This window comes from Ambystoma mexicanum, chromosome 6q, assembly GCF_040938575.1.
Source record: "Ambystoma mexicanum isolate Mex_15411 chromosome 6q, UKY_AmexF1_1, whole genome shotgun sequence".
In the NCBI taxonomy this organism is placed as follows: domain Eukaryota; kingdom Metazoa; phylum Chordata; class Amphibia; order Caudata; family Ambystomatidae; genus Ambystoma; species Ambystoma mexicanum.
Genome location: NC_090937.1, coordinates 1,569,588,317 through 1,569,609,357, shown reverse-complemented (window position 1 = coordinate 1,569,609,357; position 21,041 = coordinate 1,569,588,317). Strand labels below are relative to the sequence as shown.

The 21,041-nt window shown below is 47.0% G+C and overlaps 1 protein-coding gene across 9 annotated transcripts in view; it reads right to left on the bottom strand.

Moving 5' to 3' along the window:
* Positions 1-21,041, bottom strand: part of DYSF (dysferlin) — a 1,254,081-nt gene that overhangs the window by 424,552 nt on the left and 808,488 nt on the right. For all 9 annotated transcript variants that reach the window (XM_069632290.1, XM_069632293.1, XM_069632296.1 and 6 more), the window contains one exon: positions 1,111-1,292. In XM_069632290.1, coding sequence (XP_069488391.1) covers positions 1,111-1,292 — 182 coding nt within the window. The remainder of the gene's footprint in view (positions 1-1,110; positions 1,293-21,041) is intronic.

Genomic DNA, 21,041 nt, shown 5'->3' with positions numbered 1-21,041 from the left:
ATATCCTGTAATGGCATTAGTCATACACATCCAGGATCAGTCCCCAAATATCATTGAATTTATCAGTTTCCTCACTATGCTTGAAAATGGCCCTCTTGTACGTGGACAAAGTCAACAATTCTTCAACCCAATCATCAATACAGAAATCCTGTAACCTCATCCAACTACAGCACGAAAAACGACAGCATTAGCATTGGCTCACCTGACAAACTATCGGCCCATGCACAACAACACACCAACCGATCAAATACGCCAGGGAAGCCAGCCGCAGTCGCTGTGGTTCACTGCAATAAACCTCACCAGCACTCGCTGCTCAGACTTTCGCACCAGAGAGACCACGAATAATGAGACCATGCTGTCTACACTGGACAAAGGACGCTGCAGCTGAACTACATCAGCGCTTTTGGTACGTATACCTGTTGAGCACGTCTGTGGACACAGGCCGCAGGCACGGCCAAACATCCATGCACCGTAGAATCCATCCAGTCTATCAGAACAGACGGCCACACTGAAACACCTGACGTACCTCAACACCTCTGCCACTAGCATACGGTGGCTACCAACGAAAAGAAATTTCGTTATTGCTGACCACACATCAAATTTTCAACAATAGCAGTCTATCGTATACCACCAACAGCGCCCACCCACGTGCCTGACCTTTGGGTTTCTTAGTTGAGCCTAGCCAGCCACCTAAGTCCGAAGCCGGCGAAAATACACACAAGCATTTCTAGATCTAAAACTCTTAGAACCTCCACCACATTGAGGTCATGCATCATCTTGTTACCAAGGCGACCCTGTCACACTTGGCCTATGCCCCTCGCTTCAAGGGATATGTCCGTGGTTGGATAAAGGCCGAAGGGTGAAATTGTGTGGTCCATATGTAATACCATATTCAATATAGTGTCAATCGGTAACATCTGTGGTCCCTTTAAGGTTCATAGGTTTCCTTGAAGCATCAGCTAATGCATCTATAACAATTAGCAACAGCACTTAACCAGAGATACTCAACTTTGTATACTGCCCCTGAAAGAACACAATGTTAAAAAGTCAGTGCAGTGTAGAAGATGCACATGCAACTGTGCAACTGTGCAACTGTGCACAGATACTTACATACGTGTCTTCATCGTATATTTCCACCACAATGTTGGGGGGTATTTCAGCAATTGTTTTGGGATCTCCAAAAATCTCAATTTCGTAGAATATAAGTGTTTGATCCCACGTCGGGTTCAGGGTGCCCCTGACCACCACAGTCTTCTGGCTCTGGTGGAGAAAGGAGACGATTGCATATGGATCTGCAGGAGAGAAAGACAGAAGAGCTATGTCACTGACACCCTCACTGGGATCTCAGCACCCGTATCACCCGTGCTGACGAAAAATACTTTCAATATGTGCAATAAGCCAATATTTGTTCCCAAATTATGATAATGAAATTGAAAGCTGCCCTACCGGTCAACTCAACGAGAAGCATGCCAGGTACAACAGGTGTGAGAATGTAAGGGGCAGGTGGGTGAAAAGGGCATAGTAAGTACCCTGTAAGAATCAATTTTAGGACCAAGTCTGTAATTTTCTTAAAAATGCAACTTCATACTTTGAAGCCAAGCCATGTAACAGTGTGTTTGCCTTCTTTTAGAGACTATAAGCAAATTACAAGGTGGGTCTGAACATCTGAATGTTGTATCGTCCTACTGGGACAAAAGACCAGTGGAATAAAGATGCAGTTTTCCACTGGAGTGATGTCATTTCCTGTGTCCTGTACCATAGCCTAAACAACGCATCGCTGCAGGTCTGTGATATGGTGAGGCCACATAGTTAGTCCAACACTGCTTGGTGGGTATGCAGGAGGTCAATGAAACAGACCAGCGACTCATGTGCTGTCACAAAAGAGGATGCGCCCTGCAGAGGGCGGCCTTGGTTTCTCGATGTACTGGAGCTCTATTTTTATTTATTTAACTTATGTTTTCACATTTGTAAAGGGCTCTAAGCGCACAGGCATCAAGGCGCTGTTTGCATGCTTACATAATCTGGCTACCGGGTTACAGTGTCAGAGGTTGGTTGGCAGGAGGTGGCCGGGCTTTAGAATAGCAGCAGGACCTGGGCAAAGAGCACAGTCTTGAGGGTTTTCCTAAATGGCACGTAGGATTGTTCAGCTCTTAGCATGAGGGGGTGGGGTGTACTCCAGTATTTGCAGGCAATGGCTGGGAAGTTAGATCCACCTCCTCTCTTCAAGTTGTATCTTGGGGTTGGTGGTTGTGGAGCTGGTGGTTCTTGATGATTGCAGTTTTTTAAATGTGCGTGACAGGTAGGCAGGGGCTGCATTGGAGAGGCTTGTATGTGTGTGGCTAGTGATTTAAAGATAATTCACTCTCGCACAGGGAGTCAGTGAACCTGTTTTCTGGCCGCAGATATATGCCCCCTCATTAGGATGTCTGAGAGCATTATTCTGAACTACTTGTAACTTGTAAATATTGCATGTGGAGGTGTCTACAAAAGGGGAGTTGCAGTAATCAAGCCTTGAGCCAATGAGCACTCGGGCGATCCGGAGGCAACCGTCAGTGGAGAGGAATGGTCCGCTAGCATCGATTAGTTTAGCTGTGTAGGCTGCAGAGGAGGCAATAGTAATGACCTGCCGTGTTAATGATAGGGTGACATTAAAGTAGACGCCACCCTAGCTTGACACTGGGATAGCCATCCCTTCGATGGAGAAAGAATTGTAGACTTTGTCAAGTCTGTTAAGGACGGTTTAGAATCCAACAAGAAGTTGTTCTGTCGTGTCATCATTCAGACAAAGCAAGTGAGTGGCCATCCAAGCCTGTATTGTGTGGTTCTCTGAGCTCAGCATGTCAGAATCGGAGGAATAGTTCCTGGAGAGTTGGACAAGGATCTGCGTGTAATTCACAATTTCAGTATATGAGACACCCAGATCGTCAAGTAGATCACATAGTGGTTTTGTAAAGATGTTACACAAAGTTGGGGAGATGCTGGAGACTTGGGGAACACCACAAGTGATGGTGGGGCGGTGGCCGAGTTGCCAAACGCTCTCATCATTCTGTCAGCCAAAAAGGAGGAGAGCCAGGAGATGGTCTTTGGCGAGAAGGTGGCTGCTGTGGCTAGGTGCTGACACAGGATGTGGTGGTCCACCAGGTCAATGCTGCCGATAAGTCGCATAGCAGCAGGATCCCTGCTTTACCAGCATCCTTGATGTCATCTAACTGTCTTATTAGGTCTAGTTCTGTAACCAGGTCTGAAGCCCCATTTGCGCAGGACCAGGATGCTGTTCTTTTTGAGGTGGCTTTGTATCTGGAAACAAGCAGCGCAGTCGAGAATCTTCAGAAGAAAAGGAGCTGTAGCAATAGGGTGGTGGGGATTTCTGCATCCAAGGTATGTTTTTTGCATAAGGGGAGCATCAATGCTTCCTTCAGGCTGGACCGCACTTGACACATTGCGAAGGAGGCATTGATGTTGGATGTGATGAATGGTGAGAGGGCGTCTGTGCAGTCCTTGATGGCAGTGGCTGGGTTTGCGTCCCCCAAGCAATGTGTGGGTTTCAGGCCTTTCATGAGAAGTCCGATCTCTACCACTTCGACTTGCTGAAAGTGGAATAGTGGAGGGTTTGTTTGGTCTGTTGGCGTGGGAAGAGAGAGTGAAGGTGGTGAGGTCAGAGCATATATTTGGTGAGGATTTCTCTTTGAAGTGTGTTGATTTTGTTGATAAGTATGGCTTGGATACTGGTGCACCATGTCAACGTCTTTGGCAAAAGGAGTCAGGGTGGCTATGGGGGATTCTCGCTCACGCAAAATAGTGTGGCGCTTTTTGCTTGTAGTATGATCAATTTGTAATTGTTTTGCCATGGTGCAAAGTGGGCTTTGTTACAGTCTGTAGGGGTATTCCTCCACATGGTTATATGATATGATATGATATGGCATTTATAACGTGCCAATACACAAGTGTTTCAAGGCGCAATAAGGCAGGGAGAGGGGTAAGAGGCAGGACAGAGACAACGATCTTACTAGGCCAAGTGACATTGAGAACGCGCAAATGCAAGGGAGAAGGGAGGGGAAAAGTGCCAGGGGTAGGAGCGGGAGTCAGTGCAGTACAAAGGATATAACAATAACACAAAGTGTGGCCAACAGGTGGCAAGTGCAAGGTAAAGTATAGACAACGGGTGTCCAATAAGTGCAGGTAGGGGGACTGTAGGGTTGCAGATACAGACCCAAGTGCAGGGTTGCCAGGAGGCACTGTGGGTGTGCAAATGGGCAGGCAGGGACCTGGGCCCAATTTCAGAGGGTAGCCAGGTGAACAGTGCAATATCCGACAGGAGATCAGCAGGGGAGAGGAGGAGAGAAGGCAGAAGCAAAGAGGAAGATCAGCAGGAGAGAGGAAGAGAGAAGGCAGAAGCAAAGAGGAAGGTCGTGGGGTGCTTCCGGAACCGGATTTAGTTCTCATCAAGTTTCAGAGCAGTAGGGAGGCTGTTCCAGAGGGAGGCCCCCGCCAAAGAAAGAGATCTACTGCCAACTCGTTACTTGGAGAAGTGACTGACCCTGAGGGAGTTGGAGGTGGAAGAGTGAAGATCTTGAGTAGGAAGGTATTTCCGAAGAGAGAGTTGGAGGTATTGAGGACCCAGTCCCCAGGCCCCAGAAGGCCTTGTGGACAATGGGGTATCTGCTTCACTTTTATTTAGTCGGAAGGTGCAGATTTCATCAGTGAACCAGGCATTCCGTTGTTTGGCTGGTTTGGGTTTGATCATGGGCAAGGGGGCAATTGTGTTGACGGCTGCCGTGGTAATTTTGTTGTACAGATCTACATGGCTGGATCAAGCAGCTGTGTGCAGTCAAGGCAGCAGCTCTTGGAGCATAGGTAGGATGCTGTCTTTAGTGAAGTTGCAGGTGTTTCTGGCCAGTGGTGAGGTGGCCGATGGGTTGGTGGAAGAAGTGGGGATGGAGAATGCAATGAGGTGATGATCCATCCAAGGGCAAGGCAGGATGGATGTGATTGAGACTTGACAGTAGAGGTCTGCGATCCAATCCAGGATGCAACCTTTGGTATGAGTGGGCCTTACGATATGTTGGGTGAAACCATTTGAGTCAAGGGAGGTGGCTAGTGATGAGGCATTGTTGTCATCAGTCATTGTAGCCTATGTTTCGGTCTCCAAGGAGCAGTACTTTGGACAAAGGTTTAATGTTAGTGGTGAGAATGTTCATCATGCCTTCCTCGAAGGACAGTGGTGGGCCAGGGGGTCGATAGACCAGGTGTATGGTAATTGTGGATGAGTGATTTAGCTTAAGTTTGGCTGATAGTAGTTCTCCGCTGGGCAGGGATGAAGTGGAGATTACTTTGAACGGGAGCTCCTCTCTGGCTATCAAAGCTATCCCACCGCCTCGTGTGTCTTTTCTGTCTTTACGTAGGATGGTATATCCTGTGGGAATAGGGACAGAGAGGGAGGGACTGGATATGTGGCCTGTCACCAGGTTTCGGAAACTGCTAAGAGGTCTAAGTTGTTAGCAGTTATCATGTAAGCGATATCTAGTGGGTGGGCTGGTATGGATCTTGCATGCACCAATGAACAATTAAGTGTATAGGAGGAAGTAGTAGTATTTTCCCTTACATGAATTGCGTGGACTGCCGTGGAGGGTCTTAGATTTGGACATGGCATGAGAGAGGCTCCAGGTGTTGGTCTTCATGGAGCTGGTCACAATTGTCTGGGAAGTGCAAGCCTTGGTAGCTAGAGTGTGGCCAATAGGGTTGGTCTGGGCAGCAGGCTGTGATCTGGAGTGGGCAAGTAGGTGTTGTTTGGCTTGTAGGCGGTTGGGGGATGAAGGCTTGTAAAGTGGGTGCCTCACAGGAGTTGTGTTCACGACCTTAGAGACCTTGTTGCCAATAGTTTGTTTGAGCATGGGTGTTGTGGCCACAGGTCGGGCAGCGGTCAAGGTAGTGTAGAGGTGAGCGCATGGTGGACAAGAGACTCTGGTCTTGTGTTAGCACCATGTGCGATAGGTTGGTGCATCCAATGGCCGGCAGGCTGGAGGGGGCAGTATTAATGGAAGCAGATGCCATTTCAGTGGTAACCGATTGACTGGAGGTAGATAGGTCATTCATAGCGGTGGCATAAGGGGCAGTGCATGGGCATTGGAAAACCTTTGGGATAATGGAAGAGTAATGGGTTAAGAAGTTAAGTAGGAAGGTTGTTGGCCTGAAGCTGGGAAGTAGTGGCACATACCTTTTGGTCAGCAGGTTTTGGAGGCCTACTCTGTCCCGACAGGCCCAGACAGGGGAAACATTAATCCCTTAGCTGTGGCCCTTTGCAGTGAGCTGGTTCCGCCTGCAGGCTCACTTGTGCCTCAATACGTAATGGGCTGCAGCCTGCCTAACCCACGGATCGTGGAGGCAGGTCATTGCAGACCCCAGTTCCTTGATGCAAGGCCTGAGCGGCCATCTTGGAACAGAGCCAGCGCTCCACTGTAATGGTGCTAGTTAGCCCAGAAGGGTTTACCTGTGTTTCTCCCCCAAACATTGTGTTGGCCTCATTAAGGGAACGCTTCTTATCATGGACATCAGGATGAATTACGGCATCGTCTTGGCACACAGTGCCCGATGTTGCAGATGAGGTAGGGGCCATCTAGTTTTTTATCGGCCCATACAAGGAAATATTCGTCTCATAGCTGTGGCCCTTTGCGGTGAACCGGCTTAACCTGCGGCTCACTTGTGCCTCAATATTTAATGGGCTGCAGCATGCCCAATCCACCGATTGTGAAGGCGGGTCATTGCAGCCTCAGCCCCTTGATGCACGGCCTGAGCGGCCAACTTGGAACAGAGCCAACACTCCACTGTAATGGTGCTTGTGTTGGCCTCATTAAGGGATTGCATCTTACCAGGGACATCAGGGTGAATGAGGCCATCGTCTTAGCACACAATACCCTATGTTTCAAATGAGGTGGGGGCCATCTAGTTTTCATTGGAACAGACATAGAAGAATTTGGCCCATAGCTGTGGCCCTTTGCGGTGAGCCGGGTCCGCTTGCAGTGGCAGACCTGTGACACCAGCACACCAGTTATCCGAGAATCCTTGGTCCTTGTATCTGTGTTCTATGTACCAGGGATCTGTTCCGCAGTGTTATCAAAACACTGATTCAGATTGATAGGACCACTCTTCTGTCCTCTTCCACATTACTCCATCAGCCCCAGAGTGGAAAAAGCAGCCAGTACCTACGCATAATATAAACAAGGAAAAGGAAGGCTTAAATGCCTAACACCTGGAAGGTATCTGCCATTTCCTAATTGGGACGATCGAGCTATGTCAAGATCTGTACAGCAAATTGATCAGCTCCAATCATCAATGAGCAGTAGACTCAGTAACCCCAGTCATGAAAGTCAACATTGATATGAAGCATCCTCCCTGATACACAGAAGAATGAGAAAATTGGAAAATTAAGGGTTGAAGGTTGGGAGATAAATATCAGGGATCACCTTTGGCAAAGGATAGAGAAATGTGCCTGGCTGCCCTTATCATGAACCTTGAAGCCATCCTTTCAGAAAAAACAACAGTAGTATTCCAAGCAGACAGGATGAGCTCAGTGCTCCTCAAAACAGCTCTTCAGAAGCAGTAATGACCTAGTTACATATTCCCATTTAGCCCCCAAGGATCTTGACTCTATCCTTTCTTAAAACAGGGATGAGGCGTTAGTAGCAATCTCTGTGAATCACTTACCCCTCTCAGCAAGAGCATCACCAAACAGAGAAGAAAGTGAAGGACCCACTCCTGAAATCATGCAGGACTGACAGAAAAGATGCAGGATCACACCGTCATCGCAGTCTTCCAACATATTCAAGATGCCACTGACTCATGGACCAGCATTTGAAACCACGCTCTGAGCAGAAGGAGCTAAGCACACACGTTCCCTAAGTGCCCAATCCAATTCACTTATTCATCCTGGCTAGGAATTCACCATGAGGTGAGAACGGAGTCGGTCAGAGCCTCTCCACGAACTATCAGATGGGCGGAGACACATCTTCACCATCACTGTGACACAGCGGAGAGAACCCAGAAAAAGAGAGGACAGCATGGTCAGAAGACCAGGCTACATCGGAACATTGCAGAAGAGGGATCAGTGAAGGAAATATACCCTGATGAACCAACTTCCCTGATACCAATGGAGACTGTAGAAGATGCCAAGGGAGCACAAGAAGAAGACTGGTCCAAGCCTCCGAGAAGAAGGGTAGAGTTGATCATATCAAGACTGAGAAAGGGCTGCATTCGGGCCCGGTAAGAGGCTGGCCACCAGGAATGGAACACTACGCCTCACTGAAAAGGGACTGGGAGGGTGAGACTCCATACCCTTCACCCACAACCCAGGGCAGGCCCATGGCAAGAGGACGAATAGAATGCCATCTTCCTGATGACGACGAAGAAAAGAGAGGCGTAAAAATACCTCTCCCCACCTGCAGGCAACAGGAGAGGTCCAGGAAGGACCTGAGTAGAAAGCGACACCTAAAGCCGTAGGTTGTATTGAGGGAGTGCAACTGGGTTTGATACAAAACCCTGTACTAGAACAACAAATGACATTACAAATGATATAACAGATATGATAAGGAAAGTGAAGTACAGGCTGTGGATCCTAGGTACAGACAGTGACCTCCAGGGAGGAGTGAAAGAGCCACAGAACACTGAGAATAAAGCAACCGTGATTTTGAAATGTCCACAGAGACTTGAGAAAGGTTTGAGGAGCTGGCTGAGAAATGACCGCCTGAGAAACAGATAAACAATGAGTACAAGCTCAGAGAGCCTTTCTACAAGACCCATTTGGCAAGTTGTTAACGAAGGGATGAATTTATAAAGATTAGATTTTAGTCACTTGTGTTGGATGATTATTGGAACCTTGAATTATTAGATTATGGGAGCATCAGTTCAGGAACGTTTTAAGAGTACGTTGGATTTCGGTTGGCCATCTTTTGAAGCCCTTGCTTTTAGAGTAGGGTGCCTCAGGGAGTGGCAATGACTTTAAGGAATAGAATCCCGCTACTAGGGTGGGAAGAGGACTTGGATCAACACGTATTTGAATTGATCCTGATCCAAACTTAGTTGAAAGTGTGTGTTACAAGACTGGGTAGGCATTAACTCAACTGGATCCCTCATGAGATCAATAATGCTTTTGTTGACCCACAACATTGAGTTCGGAGGCTCACTGTCCGCTCAACCACTGTTTGTAATGACCCCACTCTCATGTCCCTTTTTCCTCCTCACAAATAGGTTAATATTTCATCTGCATTCCCCTATCCTACTATTGTAAAGCACCTGCAAATAGGAATGCTTTGCTTACTGCTATTGCTTTTGTGCAGTGTTTCACTTTGAATCACTGTGTTTCGTGTGAAAAACAGATAAAACAAATATAAGTGCATAACTTTGGTCCACTCTTGCTCATTTTTTGCAGCAAAAGCTAAAAACTATAATGGAAGAGCTTCAGCCGCATGCTAAAGTGCCTGAACCCGGGTAGGCCTGTTTACAAACGTTCCCAGGGAGGCTTTAGGAATCAGACACAGTTATCGGAGGAACTGGGGTGGTAGGAGTCCTTTGCAGCGCAGCCATGTAGGAGGAACATTGTTTGTTTGTTTTCTGTTAGACCATCAAATCAATGATAGGCTTCATTCCAGCAAGGGATTCTGAAGCAATTGGATTCCCTAGGAAACCTGGAGATAAAGACGTTACTACTTCTTACGGGGAAAATGGTCAATTCCAAAAGACATTAAGGGAATTAAGATCCTTCCACTGCTGAAGAAGTCCTCTGTAGAACCTACCAAGCAAGTGAATGGGCCTATAACAGGAACATCTGTGGTAATTAAGGTGCTGCAAAGCAATTAACTATAGACAACTGTGGGATCATGGTAAAGGAGATAATCTCCTGCATCCTCTCGGATCATGATTCGGACCAAGTCGTGAGGATGAGATGGACCTTGTCATCTCATCAAATGCGCAGGAAGCTCCTAGTCCTGTCTGCAGTGTTCCGTACAGTGGACCATGGGGTGCTGCTTGTTAGGCTTCCATCAGTGGGGCAGATGTGAGTTGAACATCAGTGCTTTTCCTCCTTTCTTGATTGTCTTTCCCAGTAGGTGGGCATGGTTTGGTTTCAGTGAGATACCTGGGTGCAGGTAAGTGGGGTTCTCTAGGCCACTGCATAGTCCCAAGTACTATTTAATACATCTGCTACCTTTCGTAAACTTCATGAAAGGCCAGGTGCCTAAGAAGGGAATATGGGACTTTAAAAATTGCTGGATGGGTCCTGCGATCAGGCCATGGATATTCAATAATTCCTGGGTGATAACCTAGAATGGATGGGTTCAGCTCTATCAAGGAAAGATAGTGTTGGCCTTATTGAGACTCCCAATGTCAGTAAGGAATTCCCTTTCATGGCCTATCTCCCAGTGATCATTGGGGAACCGGCCAAACTATTACCCCCTCATCAAAAGCGTGTGTGTAAACAATGCCTTAAACAATGAAAGATCAAGTCAAGGATGTGTGCTACGGCTTCCTGTTCTATATCAACACCATGCGCAGGAGCTGCTCCATTGAGCGGATGGATAAACGAGTGTCAGTATTAGGCAACTATGCTGAACAGTTGGCAGGACTGTTATAACATACTGTTGAGAGGTATTTTCTAAAATTGTAAAGAGGTTTTAGGTGTTCAGAATGCTGGAGAGTGACCCTTGGACGAAAAAGAAAGTGACCAGGTTTGAGAAGCTTCGGGGAACCTTCAATGGCTTCATTAGGAGCAATAATCCAGTATTCAGATCTATGCAGTAGTTTACAATTCATTCATGCGGCTCCCCCTGGTATCTGAAAGATGGTATGTTCCAGCATGTCGTTTTCCGCCCGCAGAACCCAGTCTATTGCAGAGTTCTGCAGCATGTGACTATCCAGATGATTTGCACTATAACACCCATGGTCCCTTACCATTGACTACTGGCCCCTTACCATTGACTACTGGCTAGTGCTCATGGGAATTGCAGTCCAAAGGTTGTAGACTGCTGATCTATGGGATACTCCAAGGAGCTTTGGGTTGTCCATAGTGATGAAGACATTGTCTATTGTACATAATGATGTTGACTATTCCAATCTCTTACATTAGGGACAGACGATGTCAAGAAGACATGTTGCAGCTATACAAGTCCACTAACCACCCACTGCTAACTTATTTTGATGACAAAGCATTTTTTCTTGTTTTTAAACAGTTTAAGTAGAACCAGAATCCCTGAATAAAACACTGTGTAGAATGTATTATGTGATTTAAATAGTTCACTAGGGCTGACTTGATTTAAAATAGCTCAATGTTTGGGATTTATTACAGGGGGGGTCCTCAAGGGCCTGAATTATTGGTCTAATGGTTAGTCAATAATCAAGACCTAAAGATTTTAAAGTACTACCAGTACAGACAGTGAGACCTGAAGAGTCACCTTAAAATTCAGTAACAATTATCTTAAAATCCAATGATTTCTGATCAATAAGCTAGGACATATATGTCTTAAAGTATCCCTATGATGTCTCATTTTTTAAAAAGGAATTGACAGAAAAACTGCAAACAACTGCCATAAAAATAAATGTAATTTGGTTTCGAAAATGAGGTCTGATATGTGTTGGAATTGCAATGCTTTGCTTCTTAATATTAGAATTTGCTAGAAAGGAGAATCAGCCTGGATGCACAGAGGCCTTTTTATGCCACAGTTCAGTGGTCTACGCCAATAGCAGAAGCAACTTATGGTGCGGGGGATGGGGGGGCAATAGGGTGCCAGCAGGAGGCTGGGGGCGCACTGGGCACCAGTGTGCGGCCACGGAGGGCAGTCACCACCCTGCTACAACCCTTGCTCAGCCACTGCTCTACGCATCATGCCCATGTCCTTAGTGCTACTCAGATGAACGTGGTGTGGGCAGAAAGCTGGTGAATACACAAGAGACTGGTGTGAGTAGTTTCTTTTTTAGAGCCAACATAAGTTGGACTTTTGTGTTGGAGCTAGCAATCAGAGGACATGTTACACTAGTCTTTGCTTCGGGGTGAGTACTGCAAATCAAAAATGTCGAATCCAAAATAACAATTTTATTTCTTTTTTTAGAACATTTCCCCACAATATGTGGGGGGGGACCTCTTGCACCCACCCAACTCCATACTCCCCTTACTTTTTTTATAACCCTAACCCCCCCCCCACACATATAAAAGTGGGGTAATGTGCCCCTCGAAATTCTGCATTTTTGGATTGGACATTTTGATCTGCTCAGTAACTGGCTGATGCCGCTTCTTCCCCCTGTTAGCAAAAGCTACTGTGAGAAGCAGCTTGTCTGTAGTAACCCCTGCACCTCAGAGGCTCCTGCTCAGAGTCTATAAGTAAAGTGTGGGGTATTTTAAATAAATCCTTTCAAAAAAATACCCGCTACTAATGAATGGGGTGTCATGGAAAATGTTAGCCATGCTGTAAGCATCCCATGTGGTCCTATTTTAAAAATCTGAGTTATTTTATATACCACTAAAATGTTTCAGATTGATGAAGGAAACTAGGAATTGAAAGGAGAGACTGGAAGATTGTAATGTATTGGTATTTTAAAGGTTTGAATAAACCAAATAAAAATTAAAAAAAAAAAATATATACCACAATTTTAGAGTTCTCAACATACCAATAAGGAGTCTCCTGTCGAGAAGGAAGGAGTGTGTTAAACTTCTTTAACACGCTCATTTTCAAATAATCATGTATTGAATCAATGGAGTGACATCACGGCGGCTCAGTCTTCAAGTCTCTGAGTCAAGGATTCTGCTGGACCAACGATCGACTGGACATTTTCATGAAACGGGCGATGAGAAGCAGAGGAATTGATAGTGATGTATTATTTCTATCGCGCTCGTACACAAGTGTTTCAGAGCGCGACAAGGCAAGAGAGGGGAACAGGGGAGAACAAAACAGCAATCTTACTAGGCCCAGTGACATTGAGAACGCGCAAGTGCATGGGAGAGGGGGAGGGGAAAAGTGCATGGAAGGGTGGAGAAGTGGAAAGTGCGAAGGAGGAGAAACAGATAAATAACAATAAATAAATAATAAAGGCATGACAGCCCACATGGAATTTTATATAGGAATGCTATTTAAGAAAAGGTCATGCGGGACCCAGCCCACCCACCCTGAAGCAAAACGCCAAAAGCAAAGCCTGTGTGTGCATTTGGCCAACATACACAATGCTATGACACTTTCTCCTGCCATCACATGCGGTCATTGTTTACACATCGCTGAGGGTCTGAGGAGGCAGTAGCAAAGCCTTTATTGGATTTGAGCATGCGTAAACAAGGCCCGCTTCCGCTCTAGCGCAAGAAAGGCGGAAAAGTAAACACATCCGCCCACAGCCACTCTAATCAACCCTTACAGCATTTCTGCACAAGGTGCCAAGAGCCAACGCACAGCGCTCTGGAGATTGTGGCGCGCCACCAGACCATTCGCTCAAACTGGCTTCTCTGATTGGTGTGCGCGCATTAGATCTTAGCTTGAATTACTGATAATACTTAAGCTTGTTCAAGGGTAAAACAATCTGACATGGGATTCACGGGGTGTCTGTATTTTTCAGTGTGAACATATAACTGGAGAGAGTTCCTTGAGTAGTAGGGCTCAAAGTTTACTATTAGGAATTCACAGAATGCATGATCCAGGGCGTAATGCAGACTTGACCAACATTGATTAAGCTAAGCTTTTCAGCTTTTGTGTTGGCATGGGATTTGCACTTGTCAGGACTTGCCATAAAAACGTTGGTAACATCTGCCAAAAGGTGTGTGTGCCTGGGCATATGTTGGCAGTGCCTGGAAAATGTCTAGCTAATGATCATATAAGAGCCAAAACTGCTGATATTGACAATGCTTGGTTTTAAGTGGAATTCAGTACAAGGAACAAAAAGCAGTACACACATGTTGCTTAAAAATCAAGTGACGGCACATTTGGTTAAGATATGTTTATTACACTAGTTGTTCCCGGCGCAACATATGCCATTCTAGCCTATTTTAAAGGTCAATATCGGTCGATAATTTATAGGGTCATTTCTGTCCCCCTTCTAAATATCGGAATTACCACCGATCTCTTCCAGGAAGGGGGCCCCGGTCCCTAGGAATTATTAATGGTAATTGAAAAGGTTAACGTATAGGAAGCTGTCTGCTTTTGAATTTGACAGGCATATTTGTATCAGGTGGAATGAGAGCTATGCGCGGTATCGAAGTTTAATCCATCAATTACACAGGCCTCTATGATGTGTCTTTGTAGACACGTAATTGTCAACCTTGTCCCATTGCAGAGTTCCCGTGATGACATAAGTTTGCGTAGTTGCATAATTACAGCACCTACTTTCAGTTTTAGCTCGTAAGGAGGCATTCGTCCTACAGCGTTTCACTCTTTAGAGGCTGAAATGTTGAGCCAGTAATTAACTGTTCATTGACACTGGAACTGCCATGCCCTGTGTGAAGATAAGTGGGGGTGGAAAGAAGGATTATTCTGCATATTTGCGATAGTGGTACATCGTTTCGCTCTTTAGAGACTGGAATGTTGAGCAGGTAATTCACTGTTCATTCACACTAGAACCAACTTGCCATGTGTGAAGAGAAGTGTGAGTGAAAAGAAGTAACTTGAAATGATATGATATGATATGATATGGCATTTGTAACGCGCCTATATACAAGTGTTTCAAGGCGCGATGAGGCAGGGAGGGGGGAAACAAGGGGAGGACAGACAACGATCCTACTAGGCCAGGTGGCATTCAGATCGCGCAAGTGCAGGGGTAGGGGGAAGGGAGAAGTGCAAGGGGAAGGGGAGGGGGGAAGTGCAGTACAAGTAAGTAGAAAAAAAAAAGGGCCAGCTGGTGTCAAGTGCAGGGTAAGTGCAGACAAGTGCTGGGAAGGGGGGGCTGTAGGGATACAGAGACAGTCCCGCAGTGCAGGGGATGCCAGGGAGGCAGTGCAAGTGGAGAGCGGCTGGGCTCAGGACCGAGGTCGGTGAGAGTGGCCCAGTTGCAGATTCAGTGCAGTTTCAGTGAAGAATTAGCAGGGGAGAGGGAGAGAGAAAGCAGAAGCAAAGAGGAAGGTTTTGAGGTGCTTCCGGAACCGGAGATGGTTCTCCTCAAATTTCAGGGAGGCAGGAAGGCTGTTCCAGAGAGAGGCCCCTGCCGCGGAGAGAGATCTACCACCAGCTTGTTGCTTCGAGAAGCGGCTGACCCTGAGGGAGTTGGAGACGGATGAGCGAAGGGCTCGGGAAGGAAGATATTTAGGAAGAGAGAGTTGAAGGTATTTAGGCCCCAGGCCCCAGAAGGCCTTGTAGACAATGCAGAGGGTTTTGAACTTTATCCTTGCAGCCATTGGGAGCCAGTGTAGAGATTTCAGTCCTGGAGAGATACGGTCTCTGGGCTTGAGGCCAAGGACAAGTCTCGCAGTTCTGTTCTGGATGAGTTGCAGAGGGCGGAGAGTGGAGGCAGGCAGATTAAGATAGAGGCTGTTACAGTAGTCTAGCTTTGAGAGAACCAGGGCTCGGGAGACAGTGAGCTTCTGGGGGAAGGAGAGGAAGGGAAGAATACCTCTGAGGAGGTGCAGCTGGTAGTGTGACTTCTTAGAGACGTCAGATATATGAGGAGAGAAGGAGAGTGTGGAGCCGAAGATGACCCCGATGTTTTTTGCTTTCCAGGTAGGAGCAGGAAGAGGGCCAAGAGAGGCCGGCCAGAGAGCTGCAGGGAAGGAGGGAGTAGGTGTGCCGATGAGTAGAATCTCAGTCTTACTGGCATTAAGGCAGAGGTCATTGGCAGCACACCATTCCTGGATAGCAGACAGACAGTCAGAGATGAGGGAAGGAGAGGAGGAGGCCGAGGGTAGCCTGAAAATGAGCTGGGTATCGTCCGCATAGCATTGAAAGTTGGGGCAGAGAGCGGCAATGCGGTGGGCAAGGAGTGCCAGATACTGGTTGAACAGCCAGGGAGAGAGATTGGATCCCTGGGGAACACCACAGGTGGAGAAAAAGATGTCAGAGAGGAAGGACCCCAGTTGGACCTGGGAGGGACGATTGGAGAGGAAAGATGTCAGCCACGCCAGAGCCTGACCAGTGATACCCAGGTTATCACAGAGACGGTTGAGCAGGATGGCATGGTTGACAGTGTCAAAGGCAGAAGAGAGATCGAGCAGAATGAGAACACACAGAGTGTTGGAGTCGAGGTTCAAGAGCAAGTCCTCACGGATGTTCAGGAGAGCAGTTTCTGTGCTTCTGGCAGCTCTGAAGCCAGATTGATGGTCATGAAGACTACCAACAGATTCAGCATGGAGGTTAAGCTGGGAGATGGCCAATTTCTCCAGGAGCTTGCCCAGGAAGGGAGTGATGGAGATTGGGCGATAGTTAGCCGGGCAGGAGGGGTCAGAAGAGGGTTTCTTAAGAAGAGGGTGCACAAGGGAGTGCTTAAGGGGGGATGGGAAGACTCCAGAGGTGAAGGAGTGGTTGCAAAAGTCAGCCAGGGCAGGAGCCAGGGAGTCGATGTGGTCCTTGATAGTTTTGGAAGAACAGGGGTGAACCTGTTTAGACGAGACTTTCATAGATCGGACTTCTCTGGAAACCTTGTCAGCAGAAAGAAGGGGAAAGGCAGAGAAGGAGGGAGGAGGGGTGGCTGCAGAAGGGCAAGAGGAAGAGCCGGGAAGAGAGGGAGGGAGGTGATAGGAGGAGAGTAAGGACAGGATGTCCTGAGTTTTAGAGATGAAGTGAGAGGCCAGTGCAGTGCAGAGGGCCTGGGAGGGGACAGGAGAGGTAGAGACTGCAGCCGGGTTGGCAAGCTCCTTGCAGATTTTAAAGAGTTCAGCCGAGTTGTTAGATGCTGCAGAGATGCGGGCTTGGATAAGGGCTCTCTTCTTGGTGAGAACAGAGAGACGGTATTGCCTTTGGAGCAGGCGGCAGGCCAGTTTGTCAGAGGATGAACATGAAGCACGCCATTTCCTCTCTGCCACCCTACACTTGCGTTTTAGGGTGACGCGATCCGAGTCATACCAGTAGTTACATTTGGCTTTGGGCTTCAGGCGGATTCTCATGACGGGGGCAAGGATATCAAGAGTATCAGATATAGCAGAGTGGAGCATGGAGAGTGCTGTGTCAGGGTGGGAGTCAGCCGAGGGGGGAGTGGGGGGCAAGAAGGGGTCAGCGAAAGCCTCAACTGACACGTGTTTCATGGGTCGGATGACCGAGAAGGTGGGTGGCAGTGATGAGGGTGGCTTTGCCTGTGGGGTAGGGAGGGTGAGGTGGGAGGATAGGAGAAAGTGATCACTCCAGGAGAGAGGAGTGGAGAGAGGGACGGAGAGGGGAAGGTCAGAAGAGATCAGAGCATCAAGAGTGTGCCCTGCAGAATGGATAGGCCCAGACGGGAGAATAGAGAGTGAGAGAGAGTCGCAGAGGTCACAAAAGAGTTCCGTGGGGGGACAGGAGGCATCCAAGTGGATGTTGAAGTCACCAAGAAAGAGGAGTTGAGTGGTTGAGGACAGGAGTGAGGATTATTCAGAATGTTTGTGATAGTGGAAGGTGAAGGTGAACCGTGTTCATTCTGTTTGTTAAAATTATAGCTGTTGTTGAATGGGTTCCCTTTGCTATTTCAACAGCAGAGGGCAATCTAACACTGATAAATTGCATCAGTTGAGTACGGAAACATCCCTAAGCATTTTATATATATATAGATTAGATGCTGATATACAAATGCAACTAAGCCATTACCTTTCACTGCTTGGAGATTACAATGGCACTGTATAAACGCCATAATGTGATGTTCTGTATAGTAGAGCTAGCTGAATGTGATTCCAGGATGGGGTGCTTTGCTTATGGATGGGCCAGTAGTGGGTTGAATGGCCATAGGGATAAGTATGGCCCTGGGCAGTCAATGGGTGTGTAAAACCCAAACAACACCTAAAGGTTGTGTCCCTCCTCACATCCTTTCTATATCCTATCTCTATTCCCATTCCAATCGTTTTGACTTTATAGATGGCACTGAAGTTGGACCCAATAACCTAAACTAAAAATGTGCACGGATATAGTGTAATATACAGAGAGGTCCTCTAAAGTGTGGCCTGCTGACCCCTGTGGAACCCAGGCCTGCACACACACATCCCCAAGCTCACTGGTCACGAAGCCTGGTCTCATAGCCTGACAATAAAAGGCCCCCTCATGCTTGATCAGGATTCACCAGTGGGACTATTATAAGCCAGTAGTCTCTGTATACCTCTTTCTGTATGGTATGACAAATAGTCCATAATACAGGGGTGTTGTGGGCATATAGTGAGCCCACTTTACATCTACCTGGCACCTCTGGCCTACCCGATTCCCACTTTCACACCTAATTTCCAGTGCTATGCAGACAACACACACCTATGATATGGTATTTATAACACACCTGTATATAAGTGTTTCTAGGTGCAACAAGACATGAGGGGGAAACAGAGGGAGGACAAAACACCAATCTTACTAGGCCTTGTGTCAATCAAATTGTGGAAGCGCATGGAAGGGGAAGGGGAGGAGTGCAAGGGGGTTTGGGCTCACCTTCAAGCTGTCATTCTCTAACTCCTCCTCCTCCCTAATACCTACTTGTCTGCTATTCTGGCATAGTGCTCTGCCAATGAGCTATGCCTTAATGCCAGTAAGACCAGAATCCTACTCATTGGGATGCCTGCTCCTTGTCCCCCACTATCTGACCACATTCTTTGGGTTCCATCCCCTTGCCTGCCTGTGAGGCAAACAACCTTGCAATCATCTTTGACTCCTCTCTCACTTTCTTTCCACACATCATGGACCTTGCCAAGAAGTCCAACTTTCAGCTCCACCTTCTCAGGAGCATTCTACATTTCCTCACCTTCCACCAGAAGCTCAACGTCTCCAAGCCCTGGTTATCACTATGCTTGAGTACTGCAACAACCTCTTCCTCAATCTGTCTCTTTCCTCCTTTCGCCCCCTCCAACTAATCCAGAATAGGACTGCAGGACTTATCTTTGGCCTAAAGCCCAGGTACCCCATCGATCCTGCCCTAAAATCTTCTGACTGGCTCCTGGTGACTGCAAGGATCAAATTCAAGACCCTCTGCATCATCCAAAAGGCCGTCTGAAGTCTGGAACATCTTTACATCCAGGTTGCCCTCCCTAAATACCTCCAGATCAGGGCCCTTCGGTCCTCTGGCTCCAAATCTCTGCTGGTGAACTGTTTCTCCAAGCAGAGAGTGGGAGGTAGATCCCTTTCTGCGGCTGGCTCCTCCCTCTAGAATGGCCTGTCTTCCCCCCTTCGACTTGTGCTTGGTCTTGCAAAGTTCCAGAAACGCCTGAAGACTTTCCTTTTCTCCTCTGCCTTCCCCCTCCACCTCCCATTCCCTCTGCCACTACGGCTGGGTACTGGTCCCTTCAGAGTCTTACAGGGGCCAGCCCAACCCCCACCAGTTCCCTTGCATTCACTGCTAGCACTTGCCCTCGGGCTCCCTTTCCCGGACTAGCCCATCATGGTCCACTCTGCCCCAAGCACTCATCCCCCCTTTTCCTTTTTTCTCCTGGCACTTACCTCGAGTTTTCTTAGTATAGACCCTTCTATTTTGACACAACGCAACTAGGACTGCCTTATTTTTCATTTGATGGTCGACACTTGTTCCCAGCTTAGAGTTAGGTTTAGAATAGGCATTTTTCCAACCTGCATACACAGTATATTGTTCAATAAACACCCTTGAACTGTGATCATTTTTGTCTGATTTACTTGTTGTCACCATAGGTTCCTCACAGTACGTACAGAAAGCATGATGTGCTGGAGGAAAGCTCACCCATGAGAAACCACCCTGTGCACATTTGGGTCTGGATGACCCTCCAAAGGTTGTCGTCACATCGGAGCATGGCATTGTGTATTTATACAGAGGTAGTAGTACAGTGTGGTCAGTTGGTGGGCACAGAGGTGACAGGGGGAGAGTGCTGGCCTGGGCACAGCAGGCTGCCTCCTGCAACATCTCTCTGGGGCATGTAGCCTGGTACAGCACTCTGGTTCCTTCAAGCTGTATATTAAGCTCCCACACACATGCTGGTGCAGCATTTCGACCTGTGGTGGTCTGCCTCATCATGCATGCCTTTTATAGCCAATCAATGTGGGTAAAAAAGAAGAGAATGCAGGACTCCGCGCCATCAAAATGTGTGTATATTTAATAATATTGCATAGTCACACAGTCCGAGGCGTGTGACTTTTTGCTGGAAGGAATTAGACTTTATACTGGGGATATTACCCCGCTACTACAGGCACATCAGTCCTTTGGATTGATTACATGCAAATACGGCCCAGATTTAAAAAAGGCTCAGCAGAGAGCAGAGCCGAAACATGTTATCGTACATGGGCTTCTTTTTCAATGTGTGACTATGAAATATGATTAAATATACACACATTTTGATGGCGCGGAGTGCTGCATTCTCTTCTTTTTTACACTGTTTATGGTGACGGTGAGGCTTTATTATAGTCTGGATACAGTGACCCGCGACATCCTTGAACTTACCTTATGGTCTCAAAGATACAGCATAATATTGCCAACTCTAATTGACACTAATTCAAGGAATTGTAAGGTGTCGCCCTCCAGAGCAACTTATACTAAAGCCACTCTCTTCAATCATGGTATGATGGTGGCTGCTATTCACCCCCAAATTCTTGTGTAGTTATCTGACTTCTTTTTATTTGTGGCACGTGTTTTGGGCGATTTCGATGGAAGAATTTTTCTAAGACTTTCAGCTGGATTCCTGTTAAATTTGCAACTTGACAGTAGCTGCATAAAGTACTTCCTGACCTGATAAGACGTCTTTCGGAGAAAGCCAGTTGTCCTGCCAAGTTTCAGAATATTCTGATATCTGCACTATTATATGCAGATGATGTAGTGATAATAGATAATAGAGGGATGAAAGCTATGCTAGATGAAATCACACTGTTCTCTTAATAAGATAAAAATGGAAGTAACATGGGGAATTGTTGAATACACTGAGTCGTATAAATACCTGGGTGTATTATTTAACAGCAAAATAGGGTATAGATCCC